We start from the raw sequence: 20,787 nt of genomic DNA, 5'->3' as shown, positions 1-20,787 counted from the left end.
GAGCGCCGCTTAGAGGAAGTGATGTTCCTACCAGCTGTCCAATCAGAGCGCCAGAATCGAATACGCGGGATGCGCGAGGCTTCCTTTCAGCGGTGTGTATGGGGATGTTGTGTGGCGCTCATTTGTTTTGTATGTATAAGAATATCAAACTTTCATGTTTGGTGGTGGTGATTATAAAGGAATTTTGTGTCGGTTTGTGGTTTTAAGGTCCATACGATGACAGAAAGAGAGGAACAATTGCGTTGTGAGTGTTTTTGTGCTAATTAACCGAAGGTTGTAATCTCGCATTAACTCTAACGGAGCATCCCTGTTTTTATTTACGGGTGTTTGTTTGTGGAGTTGATTAAATGCCATATACATGAACTACTGAGGATTTAAAGTTCATTTAAATGCACACACGATGCCGAGTCTTCCTCAAAACAACCTAAAGGAGCAACTGGACCGACACAATAATGCTGCACAGAACAAACTGTCACTGCTCAAAACAAAGCCTGGGTAAGAACATTACTATATATCCATAGATAGATAGGTAGATATTTGTGCACATAATGATGACGTTATGCACAGAAAACATTGACAGCCAGAAAGTCTTGACATGTAGATAGATATGGGTAGACAATTTGAGAGATAGATGGATAAACAGACTTCTAGATAGAGAGATAAATGGGTAGACAGATATGTAGATAGACAGAAAGGAGTTGATTAGTAAATAAGCATCCTCAAAGTAATATACTTTTCTCTTTATATTGTAGCTTCTTTTGGACAATATGTTTTCAGAAATGCTTAGTAGTTACACTTTATTTTAAAGTGTAAGTGTTACAGTGCAATTATGCATTCAAGTACTGAGTAATAATATGTTACTACATATACTTACTATAGGGTTAGTTGCATGTAATTATGCATAAATTATAGTTATCACTAAAGTAATTGCATGTAACGTGTAACAACGACACTGTAAAATAAATACGTTTTACCAAATGCTTTATACTAATGAAAGTGAGCTGACCATAACAACATCCTATATGTTTAGCTAGTTACTTGTGTGTCTAATGTGTCAAAATTCCTCTGTTCAGGGGGTTTTGCTTCAAAAAGAAGTCTTCATCAGGCATCTCCAAAGTGGACGTTCCTCAAAAGGTAACTGTCTTAGCAAACAGGAGTGTGAATGTTCTCCGCAGCTGTGAAGTAACCAAAACTCCTGTGACATTTCCACAAAAGCCTGAAAGAGTAGCGCCGAAAGTCAACTTCTTCACAGCACCCAGCAGGGTGAAGACATTTATTGTTAATCCATTGGCCAACCCGTTTGCTGTGAACAAAACACCTCTTGTACAATCTACCATTAAGGCTTTGCCAAAATCTGCAGCCTTGCCTAAGGATTCTACTGATGATCAAACTGTTGGTGAATTTAAGAGTGACCTCTCTCAACTTTCCTTCAATGAATGGGATGATTTGGATGATTTTGAAACCCCAGTCAAGGGAAGAGTAGTGTCCCCAGTTGCAGGGACCTCTACACAAAAGCCAAGTGTATCAGACCAGAACACATCCCCAAACTCCTCTTGTGGCAAGAGTGACGAGACTACATTACACAGAGGTTCACACGCTACAGAAACCATAACTGCCCCAAAGGACGTCCTGTCAGCGGCTAATGGAGTCAGCACAGAGCCTGCTGAGATCGAGACAGAGGAATCACCCATTAAAAAAGGCAAAAGACATAAATCAGTCCAGCAAAAGGCATTACTGAGTGACACTGAGGATGAAGAAATCATCGACTGTATTTCACCTGTCAAAAACCAGGAGGATTTCAAGTGTGTGACAAGTTAGTGCACCTCAATTTTATTAGTGATTTTTTTTTTTAAAGTCTTTACCAAATTTACCAAAAGCTTGGTGTGTTTGGATATAAATATGAAGCTCACAAGGAAATTTATTAGCAGTATTTGAATTGCAGCTACCAAGACAAACATCATAGATGTTGATGACAGTGAGAACGACAACGTTTATGAAAATTATGAGGATTTCATCCCACCCTCGCCTGTTCCTGAGGAGATGAGTCCCTTGGAGAAAAGGTAACATGCTTTCATTGATAAATTAATTTAGCAATTTTTTTTATTGTTAACTACACATCTGACACTTTCCTTTTCATTTTTACATTTAATTTCTCAAAACTCTTTTGTTTTATAGGTCACCTGACTCTGTTACCCATGCTGACAAAAATGTACTACCTCACGAATCTGCTTCAAGCCTGTCAGCAGCACCCTTGGATAAACCTGCCAAAGACTTAAAAGGTATCACTCGTGCAGGATTGCTTTGTGATCTAAAAGTTGGATATGAATGGATGTACTGTGTCTAATGTACATGTGTTTGTGATTTAGGAACGGATGATGCTCTCTTTAGTATTATGGAGTCTATTTGTTGTCTAGTGGACACTATTCCAGAGCATGAGCTCATAGCACTGACCAGCGGTACAGAGCTATTACTGCAGAGAGCACACAGGTAAAGCAATAAAGGTGGCCTTTTGCTGAGTTATAATATTTGGTTGAATTTGTTGTACTGCCTTATTTTTAGTTTAATTAAAAAAAAAAAATTGCCAAAAAGAATCATTGCAAAACTTTTTTTTTAATGTTAAAATAATTGTTCCAATTATGCGAGTGTGCTGTTAATTGAATACTTTTCTATCACTATACAGTAAGTGATAGATGCCATTACTGTGTGTGACAGTATAACCGGTAATAACTCTCCATTACACTGTCTTTACCACAGGAAAAGGATTCTTGCTAATGGTGCACCATACACAGCATCTCATTTAGCCCGATCAGCAACTCCATATTCTAGTCTGCTGAACAGACACAGTTTTGTAGTCACACCCTCTAGTCTGTCATCATCGATGACCCCAATGACATCAGAAAAGGGAGGAGGTGTCAAAACAGACTTTCTGAGTCGTAAGTTCAATTCCTCCGACATGTTTCTGCGTAATGACTCCGTATTTGAGGACTCCGACTGCGTCATCAGTGGTGTTGAAACCCCTGGTGGTTCCTGGAATCCTAACTGGTCCTCAAAAACAGCAACTAGTGGGGACATCTTAAACAGGTCAAGTCCAGCTGTAAGCAAATCTGAGTCAAAGACCGATAAGTGCTACTCAAGGTTGTCCTTCAATGAAGCAAACAATCAGACTGTGGATGTAGACCAAAATGGCCTGTTTTATTCCCCCAAGAGAGTGGATTCAGGCAAGAGCCATGCAGAGAGCAGTGTTGAAACCAACACTGCAGTACCCAACACTTCTCGAGCAGACACAGAGCCAGTTGATGACTTTGACATTGATGACTTTGACATTGATGATTTTGACGAGACTGACATTCCAGATTATTATGAAGAACCTTCAAGCGTCTTGGCATCAAGAGACAGCTCTGGTGCAAAAACACCATCAGTGTGGGAGGGAGGGCCTTCAAAACCGTTGGAGAGAAAGACAGTCACACCTACAGCACCAAAACCTGCCAAAACACCTGACCCTGGTGAGTTTAAGTAATGGAATATCCCTTACCATTTAGATCATATTATTAGAGGCCCATGAAATGAGCAGTTTTCTGATACAAGTGTATGTCTTGATCTGCAGAGCCTGTGTATAGAAACCCAGCTCATGACCGCTTTAGAGGCTTCGGCTTTCCTCATAGCGCAGAGATGATGAAGATTTTCCATAAGAAGTTTGGGCTGCATCAGTTCCGCTTCAATCAGCTGGAGGCCATTAATGCTGCACTGTTAGGAGAAGACACGTTTGTACTGATGCCTACAGGTTCGTTACAAGCATTATAGCAACAAAGTCATTATGACTTGTATAGCTTGTTTATTTTGAGGTTAGACTAGAAATCCCAGCTCACTATGTCTTGACTACAACTATATTATATTTATTAGCTGTATACATTATATTAATGATTTTACACACACACACACACATATATATATATATATATATATATATATATATATATATATATATATATATATATATATATATAATGTGTGTATGTGTTAAATCATTGTGCTGTCCTTTTTCTTTCTGTGTTTCTTTAAAATACCATAAATATTTTTTAAGTGTTTTCTAATGATGAAAAGTTTCACAACTCCTTTTCAGGTGGTGGTAAAAGTCTTTGCTATCAGCTTCCTGCTTGTATCTCTGCTGGGGTGACTGTAGTCATCTCTCCTCTACGGTCTCTCATTGTTGACCAGGTCCAAAAACTCACTACATTAGATGTAAGTCCTTCTTTTCCGTATGCACAATGATTTTCTCGACTTGAAACAGATGCTTACTGTGCAGTTTTGTGTTATAGATTTGTGCAACTAGTTTATCAGGGGATAAAAAAGATAGTGAGGCTGCGCAGATCTATATGCAGCTGTCTAGGAAGGATCCCACCATCAAACTGATTTATGCCACTCCTGAGAAGGTGAGTTTCAAGCCAGACAAGTGTGTTGCAATTTTGCATGCATGTTAACCACCGTTGAAATGTGGTGCTATTGTTCTCAGGTGTGTGCAAGTGGACGAATGATTAGTGCACTTCAGAATCTGTTTGAAAGAGGTTTGCTGGCTCGCTTAGTCATTGATGAGGCCCATTGCGTCAGTCAGGTAAGCTTGTTTATAAATTGTACAGTGCAACAAGAACAGTGAAAAAACTGTGATTTTAATAATTTAGTTAAGAATGTCTTCGTTTACAAAATGTACTTTTTTGTACAAATCTTAATCAATAGTGTGGCACCATCCATACAAACATTGTAAAATAGATCTATTTCTCCCTTAGTGGGGTCATGATTTCAGGCCAGACTACAAGCGCTTGCATGAGCTCAGGCGGATGTTTCCCAAGGTTCCTATAATGGCACTGACAGCCACAGCTACTCCTAGAGTTCAGAAAGACATTCTTAACCAGCTAGCAATGACTCGTCCTCAGGTGTAAGTCGTCTTGCATGCAATTCCTCACATTTTCTGCCATTTCATGTATTTGTAAAATAATTTATAATGTAGGACATTGTATTCTGATTAATGTTACTGACGTTAGACATTGATTTTAATATGGAATGGATATACTATTATTTTGAAGCTCACATTCCGTCAAAAATACTTCGCAAAGTAACATTTTCACATATTAATTAAAAGGTCAAGTGATCGTCCTCTCAGGGGAGGGGACCACTAAAAAGTTTGGGCTCAGTACAAATGAACTTTTAGTAAGCAATGACACATTAATTTGATCAAAAGAGACAGTAAAGACATTTACATTTATAATGTACATTTCTATCTCAAATAAATGCTGTTCAGAGAATCCTGAAAAAATGTATCACAGTTTTCACAAAAATAAGCAGCATAACCAATATGTTTCCAATATTAATAGAAGTACTACGAATCTCAAAAACATTTAAAAAAATCTGCAGACTTTTACAAACAGTAGTGTATGTATAAGATATATGTATGCTTTGATACACATATATACATTGATAATGTTTTCACAGATTCACAATGAGCTTTAACAGGCACAATCTCAAATACTCCGTTTTGCCAAAAAAGCCCAAGAAGGTCGGTGAGGAATGCATTCAGTGGATTAAGAAATATTACCCACGTGAGTGCTGTCCAGATTAAATCAGTCTTTAGCTCATCATTTTTCATCCCTGTAAACCATGTTGACTGTGTGTGTAGGTGACTCGGGGATTGTGTACTGTTTGTCTCGTAATGACTGCGACACTCTGGCTGACAGTCTTCAGAGGGCTGGGATTGCAGCGCAGGCTTATCACGCTGGCCTGAGTGACAGTGACAGGGAATATGTCCAGAACAAATGGATCAACCAGGATGGCTGCCAGGTGAGGCACCCAGTTCTTACAATTTTGAACCAAAAGGACTGCTACTTTAAAACATGGACCAGCTCTTTTGAGCTGAAATGTTGTGTTTTTGTATTTATGTTCCCACAAATACCACTATTTATTTTTAAACAATTCATCTTTTGTTTTTAGGTTATGTGCGCCACCATTGCATTTGGCATGGGTATCGATAAGCCTGATGTGCGTTATGTGATCCATGCCAGTCTGCCCAAGTCAATGGAGGGTTACTACCAGGAATCAGGCAGAGCTGGTCGAGATGGAGAGATTTCCCACTGCGTCCTCTTCTATTCCTACACTGATGTTATCCGGATCAAGAGACTCATTGCTAGTATGTACTAGCTTTTGTGTACTCTTGCATTGCAGCTAGGATATAAATATTGATGGCTTAATCATAACAATCACTTATAACACTAAAGTATTCAAACTAAGCAAGACATAGAAACACAACAGAACTAAATTTGTTGTGCAGTAAAATGACATGTTTTAGGGTGCTTCACATAATGAAGATGTTCAAAACATGGATGTGGAATACTAAAATCCAGACACTATTATACAGTCGTTAACCTGTCTGTGTGAGCGTGGCCTACATAACAGTTAATATAATTGCAGTGGATAAAGATGGCAACCAGCAATCCAAGGCCACCCACATCAACAACCTTCACAGCATGGTGCATTTCTGTGAGAATCTGGCCGAGTGCAGGAGGATCCAGTTGCTGGCTTACTTTGGCGAGCACACGTTTAATACAAGCTTCTGTAAAGAGCATCCTGAGGTCATCTGTGACAATTGTGCCAGACCACATGTAAGACCATCATCAAATCAGTTCATTCTTTACAGCTTTCATTATACAAATGTAATGCTATGCTTAATAATAAACTGTATAATTGTACACATCCATTGCTAATTGAATTTCGTTTGCTTACCAAACAAGTTAATCGACTAATTATTTACTTCAGAGCATGAACATTTTGAATAAGCCATTATGAATTAATTACAGATACAAATGCAAATTCATGCATCTTAATACTTACCTCCAGAAATATAAATCAAGAAATGTCACCGATGATGTGAAGAAGATTGCGAGGTTTGTGCAGGAGAACTGTGAGAAGGTTGGAAACCGATATGGCAAATCCGCCCAGCAGAACAGGCTTACCCTCAACATGCTGGTCGAGATATTTCTGGGTAAGAAGTCACAAATGATAGTGCGAATATAACTATGAATATCCTTTGCCTCATACAGTGCTTGAGATTTAATGCCTGTCAGGGCGGCTGATCTAGGTCTCAATAAGAATATCCCTGTGCGACAGGCTCCAAAACCGCTCGGATCCAGTCCGGAATGTTTGGGGTAGGAGCGGCATATTCCAAACACAATGCTGAGAGGCTCTTTAAGAAACTGGTGCTGGATAGTGTTCTGATGGAGGACCTGTACATCACTGTCAACGGGCAGGCAGTGGCCTATATCTCTGCAGGGCCTAAAGCTATGACTGTACTGAATGGCTGCATGCAGGTGAGACTATTCATATTATAATATATTATTTTCTCCTGAGACACTGCTTTTTATGCTCAATACTAATGTGGTATGCTCTATGCAAAATCTGTAATAATGACTATACTCCATTGCAGGTTGAATTTCTTGAGACTGAGAGTGCATCCAGCATCAGAAAGCACAAAGCCTCTGTGACTGAGAATGTGTCTAAGAGAGAAGAGATGGTTAAAAAGTGTCTGCAGGAACTCAATGATCTGTGCAAGAAGTTGGGCAAAGTCTTCGGCATTCATTACTACAACATTTTCTCCACAGCCACGCTCAAAAAGATTGCTGGTTAGCAAAGTTTCATAATATATAATGGAATGTGTAAATAGTATATAAACACACAAATATATATACAACTTTCAGCACATTTACGACAAGCAGATTTACATAGTGTTACTGAAACACTTCATTAACCCAAAGCAATTAATCCCCTTCCATCTTCACAGCACATTTGCTCTGTGTTAAATGAATTGTGATGTGTTTCTGTGCAGAGACCCTCTCGGCTGATCCGGAGGTGCTGTTGCAGATTGACGGTGTGACCGAAGACAAACTGGAGAAGTATGGCGCTGAGGTTATTGAACTGCTGCAGAAGTACGCCGAGTGGCAGCTGCCTGGTGAGGGTCTGACAACACACACTCATCTACATATAGATTATATCCCCAAGATGAACGCTTTCCTTGACACACTATGTTACAATAATCCTTTCTAGCCTGAACCTTGATTTAGAGACTAGTAACCTAAATGGATGATCACATACAAAAACTGAGGTGAATGCAAATATGCATCTTTCTTAATGTGCGGTCACATTGCCGTGAAAATTCACCAAACAAAGGTAGAAGTCCAATCATTTCAATTGGAATCCACACAAGAATTTTGTCTCAGGGCCAAGTTGGTCACCTGATTTCAACAGAAAGCTGCTTGGTTTGAAAGTGATGACTTTGTGAGCTGTGCTTCATACAGTAGATTGTTACACTATTGACAATGGACTTTTTTTTGCTAATGTAGCTGTACCTTAAATCCCTCCATTGACAGTTACGCAGCTACCACTTTGTCGCTTCAAAGAGATTGTAAAATGAATCCATGAATCGATTGGTTGAGGTAAACCTTTCTGAAGAGACTCGATTGCTTTATATGATGAACAGATTGAATGTAAGCTCAACCGTACTTGATGTGTGAAAACAAAACTCATTGGTTTTTGCGAAAGCTCAAACGTGCTACGTAACTCGAGAATGAACCTCATTGGTTCTTGCACGTAAAGCAAATATGCTTGAACTTCCGTTGGTGCATTGTGTCATATTTAGGAGGATCTGTAGACAGAAATGCAATATAATATACATAATTATGTTTTCAGTGATGTATAAAGACCTTACTTAATGAACCGTTATGTTTTTATTACCGTTATTTAATTACTGAACATCTTCTACCGTTATGTTTTAATGAGCCATTTCTATCTACATACACTGCGGGTCCCCTTATATTTGAAATGCACCATTTTGCGCCAACATGTTTCTACAGTGGCCCTAAACGGACAAACGTGTTTCGTCACTATGTTGTTCTGCATGCAAAGAAGCTAGATAAAGGCAGCGAATAAAACACTGACACAATGATGAACAAGTAACAATAATATTCGCAATAACATAATTTTACTGAATAATAAAGTTAACATAATTTTTTAATTTATCTTTGTAAAGAAACCTCATTGCTTAACTGACTACTCTCTGCTGTCTCAGTCGGCCATCTCCTGTCGGCCACCGTAACTTTTGATGGTTGCGATTCGTAACTTCACCACTAGATGCCGCTAAAAATCACACACTGCACCTTTAACGGATCTAGAGCTTCCCCCTAATGGTTGACTAACGTTCAACCTAACGTTAGTTGACAAGAAGAGGGTCAGTCGACCAAATTTTAATTAGTCTGTTAGTCACAAAAAAAAACTTCACAGGAATTGACAGTCACGCAGTCCATGACAGACAGATCGTTAACAGTCATTGACCTCAGATATGGCTTATCATTTGAAACATGCTAGTAGTAGCCTCTCTACATGGCCACTTTCTCAAACGTTAACCTAAATAAATGTGTGCTATTATTAGGCGAATATCCAAGGGAGTGAGTCTGGAAGCTAAATTAGTACCGTGCTTACGGCATGCTTAGCTTAACATGCATTCCTCACTAAAGGCGGATCCACTGTACTATAGAGGTGATGAGTCGGCGTCTTCAACTTCATCTTTGCAGCCGACATTGGTTTATTAATAAATTGTTAAAATGTTCAGACAGTCTCCATACTGTTTTTCTGACACATTCATTTTCATTACTTTTGCCGGTCCGCTGCAGCAAGATATGTGTGCACGCTTAATTCATATTTTAATTGCTCACTCTTATGGTTTAGTTTTTCTCTGTAATGTAGAACAATGTTACATATAATATTCTTTCTCATCCCTGAAATTATTTTCCGATGCCACTCCCCAACCCCAAGTATATATTAAGTAATTAATACTATCATAAACTTCCGACTAGTTGGTTAATGGCTTAAATGAGTGGCTACTAGTCGACTAGAAAAATCTTTAGTCAGGGACAGCCCTAATCATAGCTGATGTGTGAGTTGATGAACGTTTATATGCGAATAAAAGCCTAAATTCAATCTGTTCATCATATAAAGCGATCAAGTCTCTTCAGAAAATTTGGATTAAACCAGCTCAATTCATATGGATTAGTTTTAAACTCTCTTTTTGTAACATCAAAGTGTCAGTTGCGTAGCTGTCAATGGAAGGACAGAAGTCTCTCAGATTTCATCAAAAAGATCTTTAATGTGTTCCAAAGATGAACGAAAGTCTTACAGGTTTGGAACGACATGAGGGCGAGTAATTAATGACAGAATTTTCATTTTTGGGTGAACTATCCCTTTAAGGTGGTATAAAGTTTCAAATCCAAGACGTCCTCTGATTTTCCTGGCCGATATTATTAGCCTCCTACATATCTATATTTCATCATAATGTAATTTACCTTAGTACAAGACCAGTACAAATTATTTAATATAATATCACAGATGACCAGAGATGAGGCACAGAGTTTTGATTTGGATAGTTCTGGAGTTTTGATTTGGATAGTTCTGCCTATAAACTTGCTTTGCGAAGCAGATCATATATCAGCTAGCTCGAAACAGCAACCTATAAAGTAGCTGGAGAGACATGATGTTCTCACACTCCCTCTGCAGCTGAGGCGCAGGCCGAGAGTTCAGGATGGATTGACACAGCAAGAGGCCATCAGAATGAAGATGATGATGACGGTGAAGGTGAAGGTGACATCACATCAACCTATTTCAGAAGCAACTCTGGACGAGGAGCAAAGAGAAAGCAAGGGTCTTACTCCAGAAAACCCAAAAGAAGGAAGGGTTCCAGCGACCAGAACTCCTCCACTAAAGGGTCAGTATGTTTATTACAGCAGAAGCATTGTTGGATTGTGTAGACTTCCATATCAGCTATATGAAACCAAATTAACTACCTCTTTCCACCCTTATTGTAGTGGATACAGCAATAACTGGTCTTCATCAAGAGGAGGAAGAGGAGGATACAGGGGTGGGAGCCGGAGTGCAGGCAGGGGTTCCAGGCCCTCTCCGTCAGTCCCAGCAGCGAAGAGGCCCGGCTTCATGGCTTTGCCCACCCCCCAGACTGCTGCCCGTCCATTCCTCAAACCAGCATTCTCTCACATCTAGAAACAGAGTTTTTCCACTGGGGATATCAAGTAAATTCAGTTTGTTAATATTTGTATACATTTTATACACAGATTTTTAATAAATATTTTGTTTTGTGGTCTATATGCATTTTAGTTGTAATTAAATTAAATATGAATTCCTGTGCTTCATTTAAAAAAACAAAAAAATAAAACCTTACTATTGCCCCATGATCTCTTATGGGTTGATATATGTGAGGTCAGTTTCATCTGCAATGCATTTTCAAAAATATATTTTAGGGGGAAATGCCAGTGAAACCAGTGATGCCGTTTTATTAATGGAAATAGTCCTATTTTAACATTGGTGTGGTAAAAAGTGGAATTACTTGAATATCTATAAGCCATCTGATTAATTATACATCCAGAACTATAAACCACAAGATATCTCAAACACTTTTGAATGTTTATTTCAAGTTTGAATATTTCCATGGCACCAGTTACAAGGGACTACCAGCGAAACAATTTCTTATACCATTTTCATGGAAGGTTTCCTACAGTACAAAGATGATTTTGGAATGAATCTGACTTAACAGGAACTGCATTTGGCACATAAATTTTGTATGTATTTCAATATTCATATATTAAGGAACTAAACAGCGACCTCTAGTCCCAAACAGAAAAGATGCAGATTACAGAAAAACACCCACAGACACATCTATGCATAAACAAATGTGCGTGTATATGCATATCTGTTGAAGGGACTGTGGGGGCTGGCAAAGTGACAAAAGCACAGTACAGTAAACGAAGCATGTTGCCACCTCTGATCTTTACTGGATCTCGGCGCCATAGTGGATCTTAAAGCTACGGTTCAGGTGAAGTCAGATTTTACCAAATAATTTGGGAATTTGTATGCAAGCATGTAAGGAGCATTCATTCTGATGATGACGAAATTTAAAGTTCCTGGTAGAATGATTTCAGAACTAAACCTAGTCGATCTGAGAGATCACACAACTGCTGTCTAATGCGAGCGGTTCATTAAATTACCTCTAACATCTCCTTAATGAACATGGAGGACATTCTGACCTTACTTGGAATGAGCTCTAATCTCTAAAACTCAAACTCTTAAAGAGCAGCTGCCAGTCAGTACGATTTCACAACTGTAAACCAGAATCTAACAGCTGTAGCCGACAATAACAGATCTTGAACATTAAAATCACCATCTTTAATAGGCTGATCGGGATCGCTTGAAGCCGTAACATTTTGTACATGCTGTCAAGGTATATTTTAAGCCAGTGAAGTGCTTTATCTGCGGTGTACAGCATTACTCCTGAAAGAACTCCTTTTCATTTTATAAGTGTCACTGCAAGTGTCTATGCGTACACTTGCATACTAAGAAGCATAAAAATACTTTGATACAAAGTCCATCAAGGGACCTTGTGAAAAAACCCAGTTAGTAAACAGAAATGATGAACCAATTTAGCCGACAATTGTCCTTTACTGGACCCTTGCATTCATCACAGTCAAACCTGCCCATTCCATACAGTACAGGAAAACTGTCTAGAGACAAAAGTATAAAGTAGAAGTTCACAAGGACTCCTTGTGTAGCAACTGCCCTTGATCTACGAGACCAGGAAGGAGTCCGCGCTAGTTTGTGCAATAGGATTCTAAGGACAAAGAGAAGCGTAAAACTTCAGAACAACGGCACACCGTCGGTTCAGGATCCAAACAAGATGACGAGTGCTCACGATGAGTATAAAATGTAGCAAATTTGGGCGATAAACGTCATATAAAATGAGCTTTTTAGTTAAAATCGCAATTTTGCGTCTAACTCAAACGAAATGGATTCATTCCCAGCTCCTTAGAAAACATCAGGTAGTCTGACTTGCTACACAACAGCACAAAAACCACCAAAAATATGAATTTAAATAATTCAGGTTATTGCTTATTGAATGGTGCTGCCATGCAGGACTGACCACCGAGGCTACATAATGCTGTCAATGAGTAAAATCCGATCAAATCTTCAATTATCTTCTTTTTCAAAACCATTACTGGCCTTCAAAGCAAGTTTTTTTTTTTTTCTAACCAAAATCAATTTATCGATATGAATCAATAAAACCGATCATCAATGGCATGCAGATACCAACCAGAGCAAGATCATTGTATTACTGTACTGGGAAAAACAGCTGTTCAATCAGGTTCTACAAAAATATAAATGGACTTAAGCCACCACAACGCTTGGCACATCAGAGATGCTCTAAATGCATGCATGAATGCTTCTCAAGGTTAGAGACATGCATAACTCCAATGGCTCTCTCTTCCATGTGTTAGCGGTTTCAGCCATTTCTGCTACAGTTTTCCATGCACCTCATGTTTGCATGTTTCAGCTCCTGTAGTCAGTGGAAGACAGCAGTTATATGAAATGGTTATAAAGACATATTACAGTCAGCCACTTCCTAAAACACATCTCAGCCATCCTTTTTGTTCACTAGCACCATTAGTGATTCTGGCCTCAGAACAGCATTGTGATTAGTGGATCGAAGCATGTTCATTTAAAATAACTGCACTAGTAAAGCCAAGCTTGTGAGCTGCCACAAACTAATGCTATATTCAAAAGCTGCAATTATTGTAATTTATCGTAGTGAGAATACCAATGTAAGATCTAAAACATCCCCCTTACTATGGTAATTACCACTGGCTGTTGTCTCTTTTTCGCTGTACACAAAAATAAGTCCGCTCTGTCTGTGTTTTCTATTCACTTCCTCTATTTTCCGCTTTCTCAAATTCAGTAGCAGTTTCAAAGGGGAAGAGATAGATAGTGTACGGTAAAATAAAACCCCTGCCCTACTGACATGCCACTGGAAGAATCGTTTGTCTTTAAATAAATACTATAGGCTAATCAGGACATAGTGTACTAAAGACTAAACCTGGCCTTCTAGTACATATTGCCAAAAACATAAATTGTTCAAATATGAGCGCGCACACACACACACACACACACACACACAAACATACAGAGTCTTTTGGGTAAACTGTGTATAAAGCGATCAGTATTGTTCAAATGCTGGGCCTTTACCAATTTACAAAGCGCTGGGATGGTTTACTCATTACTGGTTAAGTTGGAAATGGATTGTGGATGTGGATAAAAATCTTTCTCGTGGCTCCCTTGACGGAAACGCCATAGATTCTAGACCTCATCTGAAACACAGAGCTAAAAAAGGTATAATTTAATTTTCAATAACAAAATAACATTTCAGTTTCTGTTAAAATATACATGGAAAAACTGTTGATATATTAGGAAACTAACTACTTTTTGTACAAAAAGTACAGCATTGTTATTGTAATTAAGAATAATCATAGCATGATATCCACAAAATACAAACTTAAGAGCAAGGCTGATATGGAATTAAAAAAAAACTTTATACAATGGGATTTCTTTCTATTGAGAAAGACTCGGGATGAAAAATTATAATAATAAAGCAAATGCACATACTTATGAAAAAAAAGTACTTATTTCTTAAAAATCAAACCCTTACAGTATTGCACATCTACTGTAGCTAGACTGGATCTATGGGTGCTAGTTGCTTTTAAATCAGTCATGATAACTTCTTTAACATATATCGACACTATTGGGTCACGCAACAGAACACAATTTATACCAATTAATTTGTCTGTATCCATAAGAAAGAACCTTTTTAAAATGATTTCTACTTCACAGCTTGCTACCGCCTAAACACAATTATATTCCTAAAACGTATTTGACACCCTAAGTCTCAAGCCACCAAATACAGAACTCAAGTGTACCCATCAATTTTATTCAAATAACATCATTTCAAGTCTTTCCTCAGGTCTCACTTTCAAAATAACTTGCACATTCTTACCTTACATATAACCCTCTGCTGATCTGATCGTCGGTGTGGTCGATTATAGCAGCCTTCAGGAAATTACTAAGAGTTAAATGACGGATGGACATGAATTATGCATAAACTCAGAAAAGCATTGGTTTTCCACGTTCTCACGCTCTCCAAACCCACTATACTGAACCAACTTGCCGTCTCTCTAGACTTAACGCACCACATTCTTTAATAAGACTTTAATCATTTTTATTGTAAAATAAATATAAATGAAAGCAACATTTTCTTGTTGCAACAAAATATTTCATATTCCCTATTTAAGGAACAATATAATCTTCTAAAGTCTTTGAATTAAGTTTTGTTTGTTTATTTTTTTCCCTTTTTTTGTAAAAATAAAATACCTGAAATGACCTGAAATCCAAAAAAAGGAAACCAAAAAAATGTCTTTGTAAAAAAAGAAGAAAAAATAAAGGTGTAAAAATGGGTGGGGGAGAAAGAACTAAAAGTGGAAGAGAAGAGGAGCTGTGGGCCTGGTGGTCCACCGTGTATCAGCAGGAGTGTCATGAAAGAAGCTGGGTTCATGGGACAGGTCGGTGCCCTCCGCCTCTCGCTCGCTCTCTCTCTCTCGCTCTCTCTCTCTCTCTCCACGTGTTTAGCGTCTTCTCGACCCCAACAAGGGAGGCTTTACGAGCTTTAGTGCCTCATTTTCACTTGTTAATGAGCAGCCCGCCCACCCAGCGGAGCTTGCAGGCAAACCACCGTCTGAGGGGACAAAAGTATTCGTAATGGAACTGCTCAAACTCGGGGGTCTGGCGGATATCACGTAAAAATGCAATGTCAAGGTCGGACTCAGTGAGGATGATGAGGAGGAGGAGCAAGACAAAGAGGAGTCCAATGGTCACAAGGAGCAGACGGAGTACACTTAAAACAAACTTATTCACCTGTTCCGTCTCGCTGAGCGTGGCCTCCCCGCCTGCGCCCTTCAAGGGGCCTGTCGCCCTACCGTCCGCTCCTAACTCGGCCAGGTCTCCCACGCTGGGCGTCCCCGCCTCCGACTCTTTCTCCTCCTCGATGCTGCAGGGGGCGCCGTTGATCTGGCGTGAGACTGCCAGCTCCAGGCTGTGCTCGGCCACCGGTGTGGGCAGAACGCTGTCGGAGGGACTGTAGGTCTCGTCGGAGATGACCGCCGTCCCGTCGCCGGAGTCCATCATGTGGCTGCGCGAACGTGACATGAAGGAGTCGCCGTGGGACACGGAGCGCACTGGAGTGGAGTGAGCGCTGTCCCGCAAGGATTCCAGACCTGGACAGTAGGAAGGGGAAAGATAAAAGAGAGACAAAAGGGCAACTTAATGATTCAGAAATTCTAAAAAGTGATTTCTGTCACAGGGTCTACACCAGGTGCAAGCGGTGCAAAGCAGATATAACCCATTATAATCAGTGATGCTGTCTACACGACAAATTCCCGACAGTAAACTGATGCCCCGTTCTATTTCTGACACACTTCAAGACTCACACTACTTCTGACATGAAGAACAAAAGGATTTGTCGCGTCCAGTGTAGACACAGACAGTATGTGATTTCAGACTCAACGTAACACTAAGTAGGTACTACATTTGAATTTGAATTCACCTTGCGACCGTTAAAAAAGTAAGTTATATATAGTATGAATATGGGTAGCATGAATGGAATTCGGACATACTACATCCGCCATGTTGTTACTGTCACGTGACCTACCAGCGTCAGTTGCAACGTGCCAGGCTCCGAAACAAACAAGTCAGGTGGGAAAATGCCATAAGATACGTTTACAAAATAGATAGGGTGAAAATCTTCTCATGCCAACTTTAACATTGAATGTCAAGACTTACAATGCATAGGCTGCCAATGCTACATCGTATATGTGTTAAATAAGAAGTATGTTGAATATACAATTAAACATTACATAACAATATGAAAAATATTGGGTGACACGGTGTGCATACGGCTTGATGGGGAATATTAGAAGGGTCTCATGCAGGTGACAGACCTAGATACTAAATCGCAGACCAGAGCGCTAATGTGAAAAGACATTTCCCAGCTTGTTTGCACTGATAGACACTGTACTGCAAGGCACTGGGAATCACATGTACAGTATTGACAGGCAAACAGCCAACTTACTGAGGCGCTGTAATAATTAGCAACACATGGCAAATCAAAAGGACTAGACCTCGCAATACTACATGCAGATGCATATATAGCACACGGTCTTCAATTGCTACTAACTTAGAAAGGCTTTAAACGGCAGATTGAAGCCCATTACATGATATACAGAAGCTAACTAAGAGTGGAAGTATATTTCTGTTCTTAAACATAACTTTAACACTTATGTTAAGAGGATTCGTCACAGTAAGCGACCTCAGAGACCACAAAGTGAGGACGCAACAAATCTCCCATAAATCCTCGTGCTTCAGTCCTCGCATACCCTTTTCCTCAAAGTAGAGAAACATGCAAGCTTTTGCTGAGCATTAGATTCTGGAGCGTGTCACTGCAGATACGTTACATCTCTATTCTGATGTGAAAGGATTAGGATTTCATTTCTTGACGATGCGACATTTTACAGCTCAACCAAAGGCCTCTCATTCACAATATTACACACCCTGCGCACATCTGCGAGTTTTGCTTGATTTTACTTGAATTATAAGCATACGGCTGCAAGAAAAAAGCTTGTGAAGCCTTTGTATTTACCTGTACTTCTGCATTAATAATTCATAAAAATGTGCAAGCCTCTTCAACCAAACACAAACACAATCTACTTTGTTTTTGCCAATATGTTGTTTAAACAAAAAATGTGAACCTTGCAATAACTAACTGACCGTTAAATCTTCTTTTGCAGTAAAAGCTTCCATTAGCACTAGTTTAAAGAAATCCTGGACTATTTTTCTTTAAAACGGTTTGAACTTTTTTAACTCTTCAGTTAATATATCTAATGTATTATTTAAGTTAATCACTCTCTTCAGTAGCAACAGAATTGATGTCTGGACTGAGAGCACAATTTCTCCTGTGAAAGCAGTTCAGTTGCTGAATTACTTCTGTATTGAGTCAATGTCTTCTTGTAGAAGGCTACTCTGTATTATCATCCTCCTTTTAACACAATTCACCGCTGGAATGAGATTTCAGTTTTAGTGTGCAGTCCTCCACACATTATGCTATACACTTCTGCAACTCCTGCAGTTCTTTAGTAACAGTAACAGACTAGACTGTGGATTAGTGGATTGAATTAATGAACACCCAAACTTTTAACATGCTCTGTGTATTATGATCGGGACACATGAGCCTTTTCTTGAGAAGAGAGCAGCTTCTGTTAATGAGTAATGTAGAGTCCCTTCAATCCACACATCTCATTGATTGACTGTTCACAATCCAAAAAGACTATGAATAGTTAAACAATTTATAGACAAGTAACTGTTTATTTAAAATGTCCTCTATTGTTCAAAGGTTTGGGGGCGGTATGATTTTTTAAAATGTTTTTGAAGTCTAAAATATTATTAGTTTAACATAACTGTTTTCCATTTTAATACATTTAAACGCAATTTATTCCTGTGATGGCAAAGCTGAATTTTCAGTGTCAGTCAGTGTCATTTCAGGTCTTCAGAGTCACTTTAGAGTTCAGAAATAATTCTAATATGCTAATTTGGTGCTAAAAAATATATATATTATTCAAATTCTTCAATTTATTGCATCCTTGCTCTATAAAAGCAGTACCGACCCCAAACTTTTGAATGGTACTGTATGTTCTACATAATTAAAGCGTTTTTATGCTGAAAACAGAAAAACACTGCAGCAACACCAAAACAAACTCCATTACCTGCCTTTCTATTCTAACCCACCTAAACCAATTTCATCATAACAAAGCAGAAATACAATATATCTTACTGAAAAGACCTTCAGAAAAATCTATTTTAACAACCAATCAAGCATCTGGTGCCCAAACAAAAACACATTAGACTTTACCTATAGCTGAGGCGGGCACTGCATAAGACGGTGAAGTCATGGGTAAAGGTGATGCCCGCAGCTGGTCCTGCTGCCCCGTGAGTGCCGGGTAAAGGGGCAGCACACCAAGGGCCTTTCCCAGCATTCGAGGCCCCAAACTCAGCACCCGAACCTTTACATCCCGATAGCAGTGGTTGATCATGCGCAGGTGGACGTTCACCCGCGTGGTGATGCGGATTAGGCACTTCACCATGTTTATCTCCGAAAAGCGAACGTCTGCAACCGGCGTACTTCTTCAGGGAGCGTGTGAACAAGTAGAAACCCTGTAACCGGTGCCCTCTTTCCACCGTGGGCTGCTGGGTAAAGGCTTGGCTGTGCTGGTAAACGGTGGCGAATCGTACCCCACCCAGACCTCTCACCTCCTCCCTCCCTCAGCCAGTGACTTAAATGGCGAGAAAGGCCCTGTCTATTTTCAGACGAGGGTATTAATACTCCTTGAAGACTCACAGTCAGCACATGTAGGACAGTTGACTTTATCCTCCAAGCTCTTTGAAACGTTCGCACTGCAGACAAGAGCTCTTCACAAACATCTTAAGATGGTCTTTTTGCAGTTCCAGAGAGGATACAGCGAGCAGGGACTAGACTGCACTTCGTCTATGTACTCATGTTAAGAGTGGGCAGTGCTGTGTTGTGATGCTAGTCTAACAGTCAGGCTCAATAGATGAGACCCAGAATAAAGGGGTGGGCAGAGGACACCGGTAAGCCTTTGATGGGTGGGACACGATGGCACAGCTGGTGCCACAGGGAAGTGTTAGTACTGACTGTACACAGCTGGCACAGAAATAGAGTTCTGTGACTGACAGAAGCACCTGCATCTCCAGTCCTCTAAGCGAGACTGGTCCAGCCTCATATTACTGCATGCGCTCAACTTTTCAACTCTTGTGTATACGCATGTGCATATATATATATATATATATATATATATATACACTCACACACACATAAAAATGTGTAATTAATTAAAAAAAAATAATAATGTCAAATTATATAAATTATTTATAAAATATTAAGATAAAAATGTTAAAATATTTTGTATATTTGTAAATATTTATAAACTTGTCAGAGTATATTTGTGAATTTTTCATAAAATTTTACACATTTTTGAAATGTATAAACACACACAGATACATAAACATATCAGGTAAAAATGTATAATAAAAAATTATAAAAAATAAAAATGTAAATAAAATAATATTATATTCATTCATTTTTTTAAATATAAAAATAAAAATAAAACAAAAAAATAAATCTTATTGTACATAAATACATATCCTTTTATAAACACACACACGCATAAGGTACAAAATATATATATAATTAAACTATATAAAAATAAATAAATTGTAAATAATGAAAGTAATTTATTTAAATACAAAAAATAAAACGAAAATAAGTTTTCTTTTAATGAATATATTTTTATTACACACATACAGTACATTTATACATGCTAAAAAAATATGTTGCCGCACAGATCCAAATATCTAAGCTGCAAAAACATATTACATACATTCACTTTCATTAGAAATCTTTAAGTTTCCTTGACTGAGTACCTATAAATTGTCTTGATGTCTTGAATTGCCCTTTATATATTTATCTATAGGTTGGCTATTTCCTACAGCATTTTAATGTTCTTACAAACCATTAAGTGATTTGACATTTAGCGCTCTGCGTGTGTTTTCAGCGTAGAGCTGAACTCATGTTAATGGGGCTGAACTGGACTCTCACCTTCCATGATGGATATGTGTACGGCTCTCCGGCGGGTGCGCGGGACACTGCTCAGCCGTGGCCCATGTGTGATGGATGGACAGCTTCTGCTGGGCACCAGGCCAGCCCTGTGACCACATACACATACAGTACTGCATCAACAC

The 20,787-nt window shown here is 39.0% G+C and overlaps 2 protein-coding genes across 5 annotated transcripts in view; one reads left to right on the top strand and one right to left on the bottom strand.

The window, feature by feature from the left end:
• The first annotated feature begins 11 nt into the window (after positions 1–11).
• blm (BLM RecQ like helicase) lies at positions 12–20,725 on the top strand. 3 transcript variants are annotated; one of them, XM_081372668.1, is made up of 23 exons: positions 12–92; positions 208–495; positions 1,074–1,134; positions 1,216–1,813; positions 1,943–2,060; positions 2,176–2,279; positions 2,367–2,487; positions 2,755–3,503; positions 3,605–3,781; positions 4,121–4,239; positions 4,317–4,430; positions 4,511–4,609; positions 4,782–4,930; positions 5,485–5,591; positions 5,669–5,829; positions 5,980–6,175; positions 6,457–6,647; positions 6,883–7,027; positions 7,153–7,352; positions 7,469–7,664; positions 7,868–7,990; positions 10,588–10,795; positions 10,896–11,185. In XM_081372668.1, the coding sequence occupies exons 2-23, from the start codon at positions 401–403 to the stop codon at positions 11,083–11,085; spliced, it is 4,221 nt and encodes a 1,406-aa protein (XP_081228794.1). In that variant the 5' UTR covers positions 12–92; positions 208–400; the 3' UTR covers positions 11,086–11,185. The 3 variants fall into 3 exon arrangements, with proteins under 3 accessions (XP_081228794.1, XP_081228792.1, XP_081228793.1); XM_081372666.1 differs by having other exon boundaries at positions 1,074–1,813; XM_081372667.1 differs by adding an exon at positions 20,601–20,725 and having other exon boundaries at positions 72–495; positions 1,074–1,813; positions 10,896–11,114.
• Positions 11,291–20,787, bottom strand: part of frmd5a (FERM domain containing 5a) — a gene marked incomplete at its 5' end in the record, with an annotated part of 107,947 nt that continues 98,450 nt past the window's right edge. For both annotated transcript variants that reach the window (XM_081372669.1, XM_081372670.1), the window contains 2 exons: positions 11,291–16,193; positions 20,645–20,751. In XM_081372669.1, coding sequence (XP_081228795.1) covers positions 15,601–16,193; positions 20,645–20,751 — 700 coding nt within the window. In that variant the 3' untranslated portion in view covers positions 11,291–15,600. The remainder of the gene's footprint in view (positions 16,194–20,644; positions 20,752–20,787) is intronic.

The sequence above is a fragment of the Scardinius erythrophthalmus genome (assembly GCF_964197995.2).
Source record: "Scardinius erythrophthalmus genome assembly, chromosome: 8".
NCBI lineage: Eukaryota > Metazoa > Chordata > Actinopteri > Cypriniformes > Leuciscidae > Scardinius > Scardinius erythrophthalmus.
This window is presented reverse-complemented; position numbering and strand designations above follow the sequence as displayed.

What these genes read in the sequence shown, in the direction of transcription:
- blm (XM_081372667.1), top strand. Translation starts at nt 401, where the DNA reads ATGCCGAGTCTTCCTCAAAACAACCTAAAGGAGCAACTGGACCGACAC. An exon ending in GTTTGTACTGATGCCTACAG is followed by an intron (nt 3,782 to 4,120) that starts GTTCGTTACAAG and finishes ACTCCTTTTCAG; the next exon opens with GTGGTGGTAAAAGTCTTTGC. An exon ending in GCAATGACTCGTCCTCAGGT is followed by an intron (nt 4,931 to 5,484) that starts GTAAGTCGTCTT and finishes ATGTTTTCACAG; the next exon opens with ATTCACAATGAGCTTTAACA.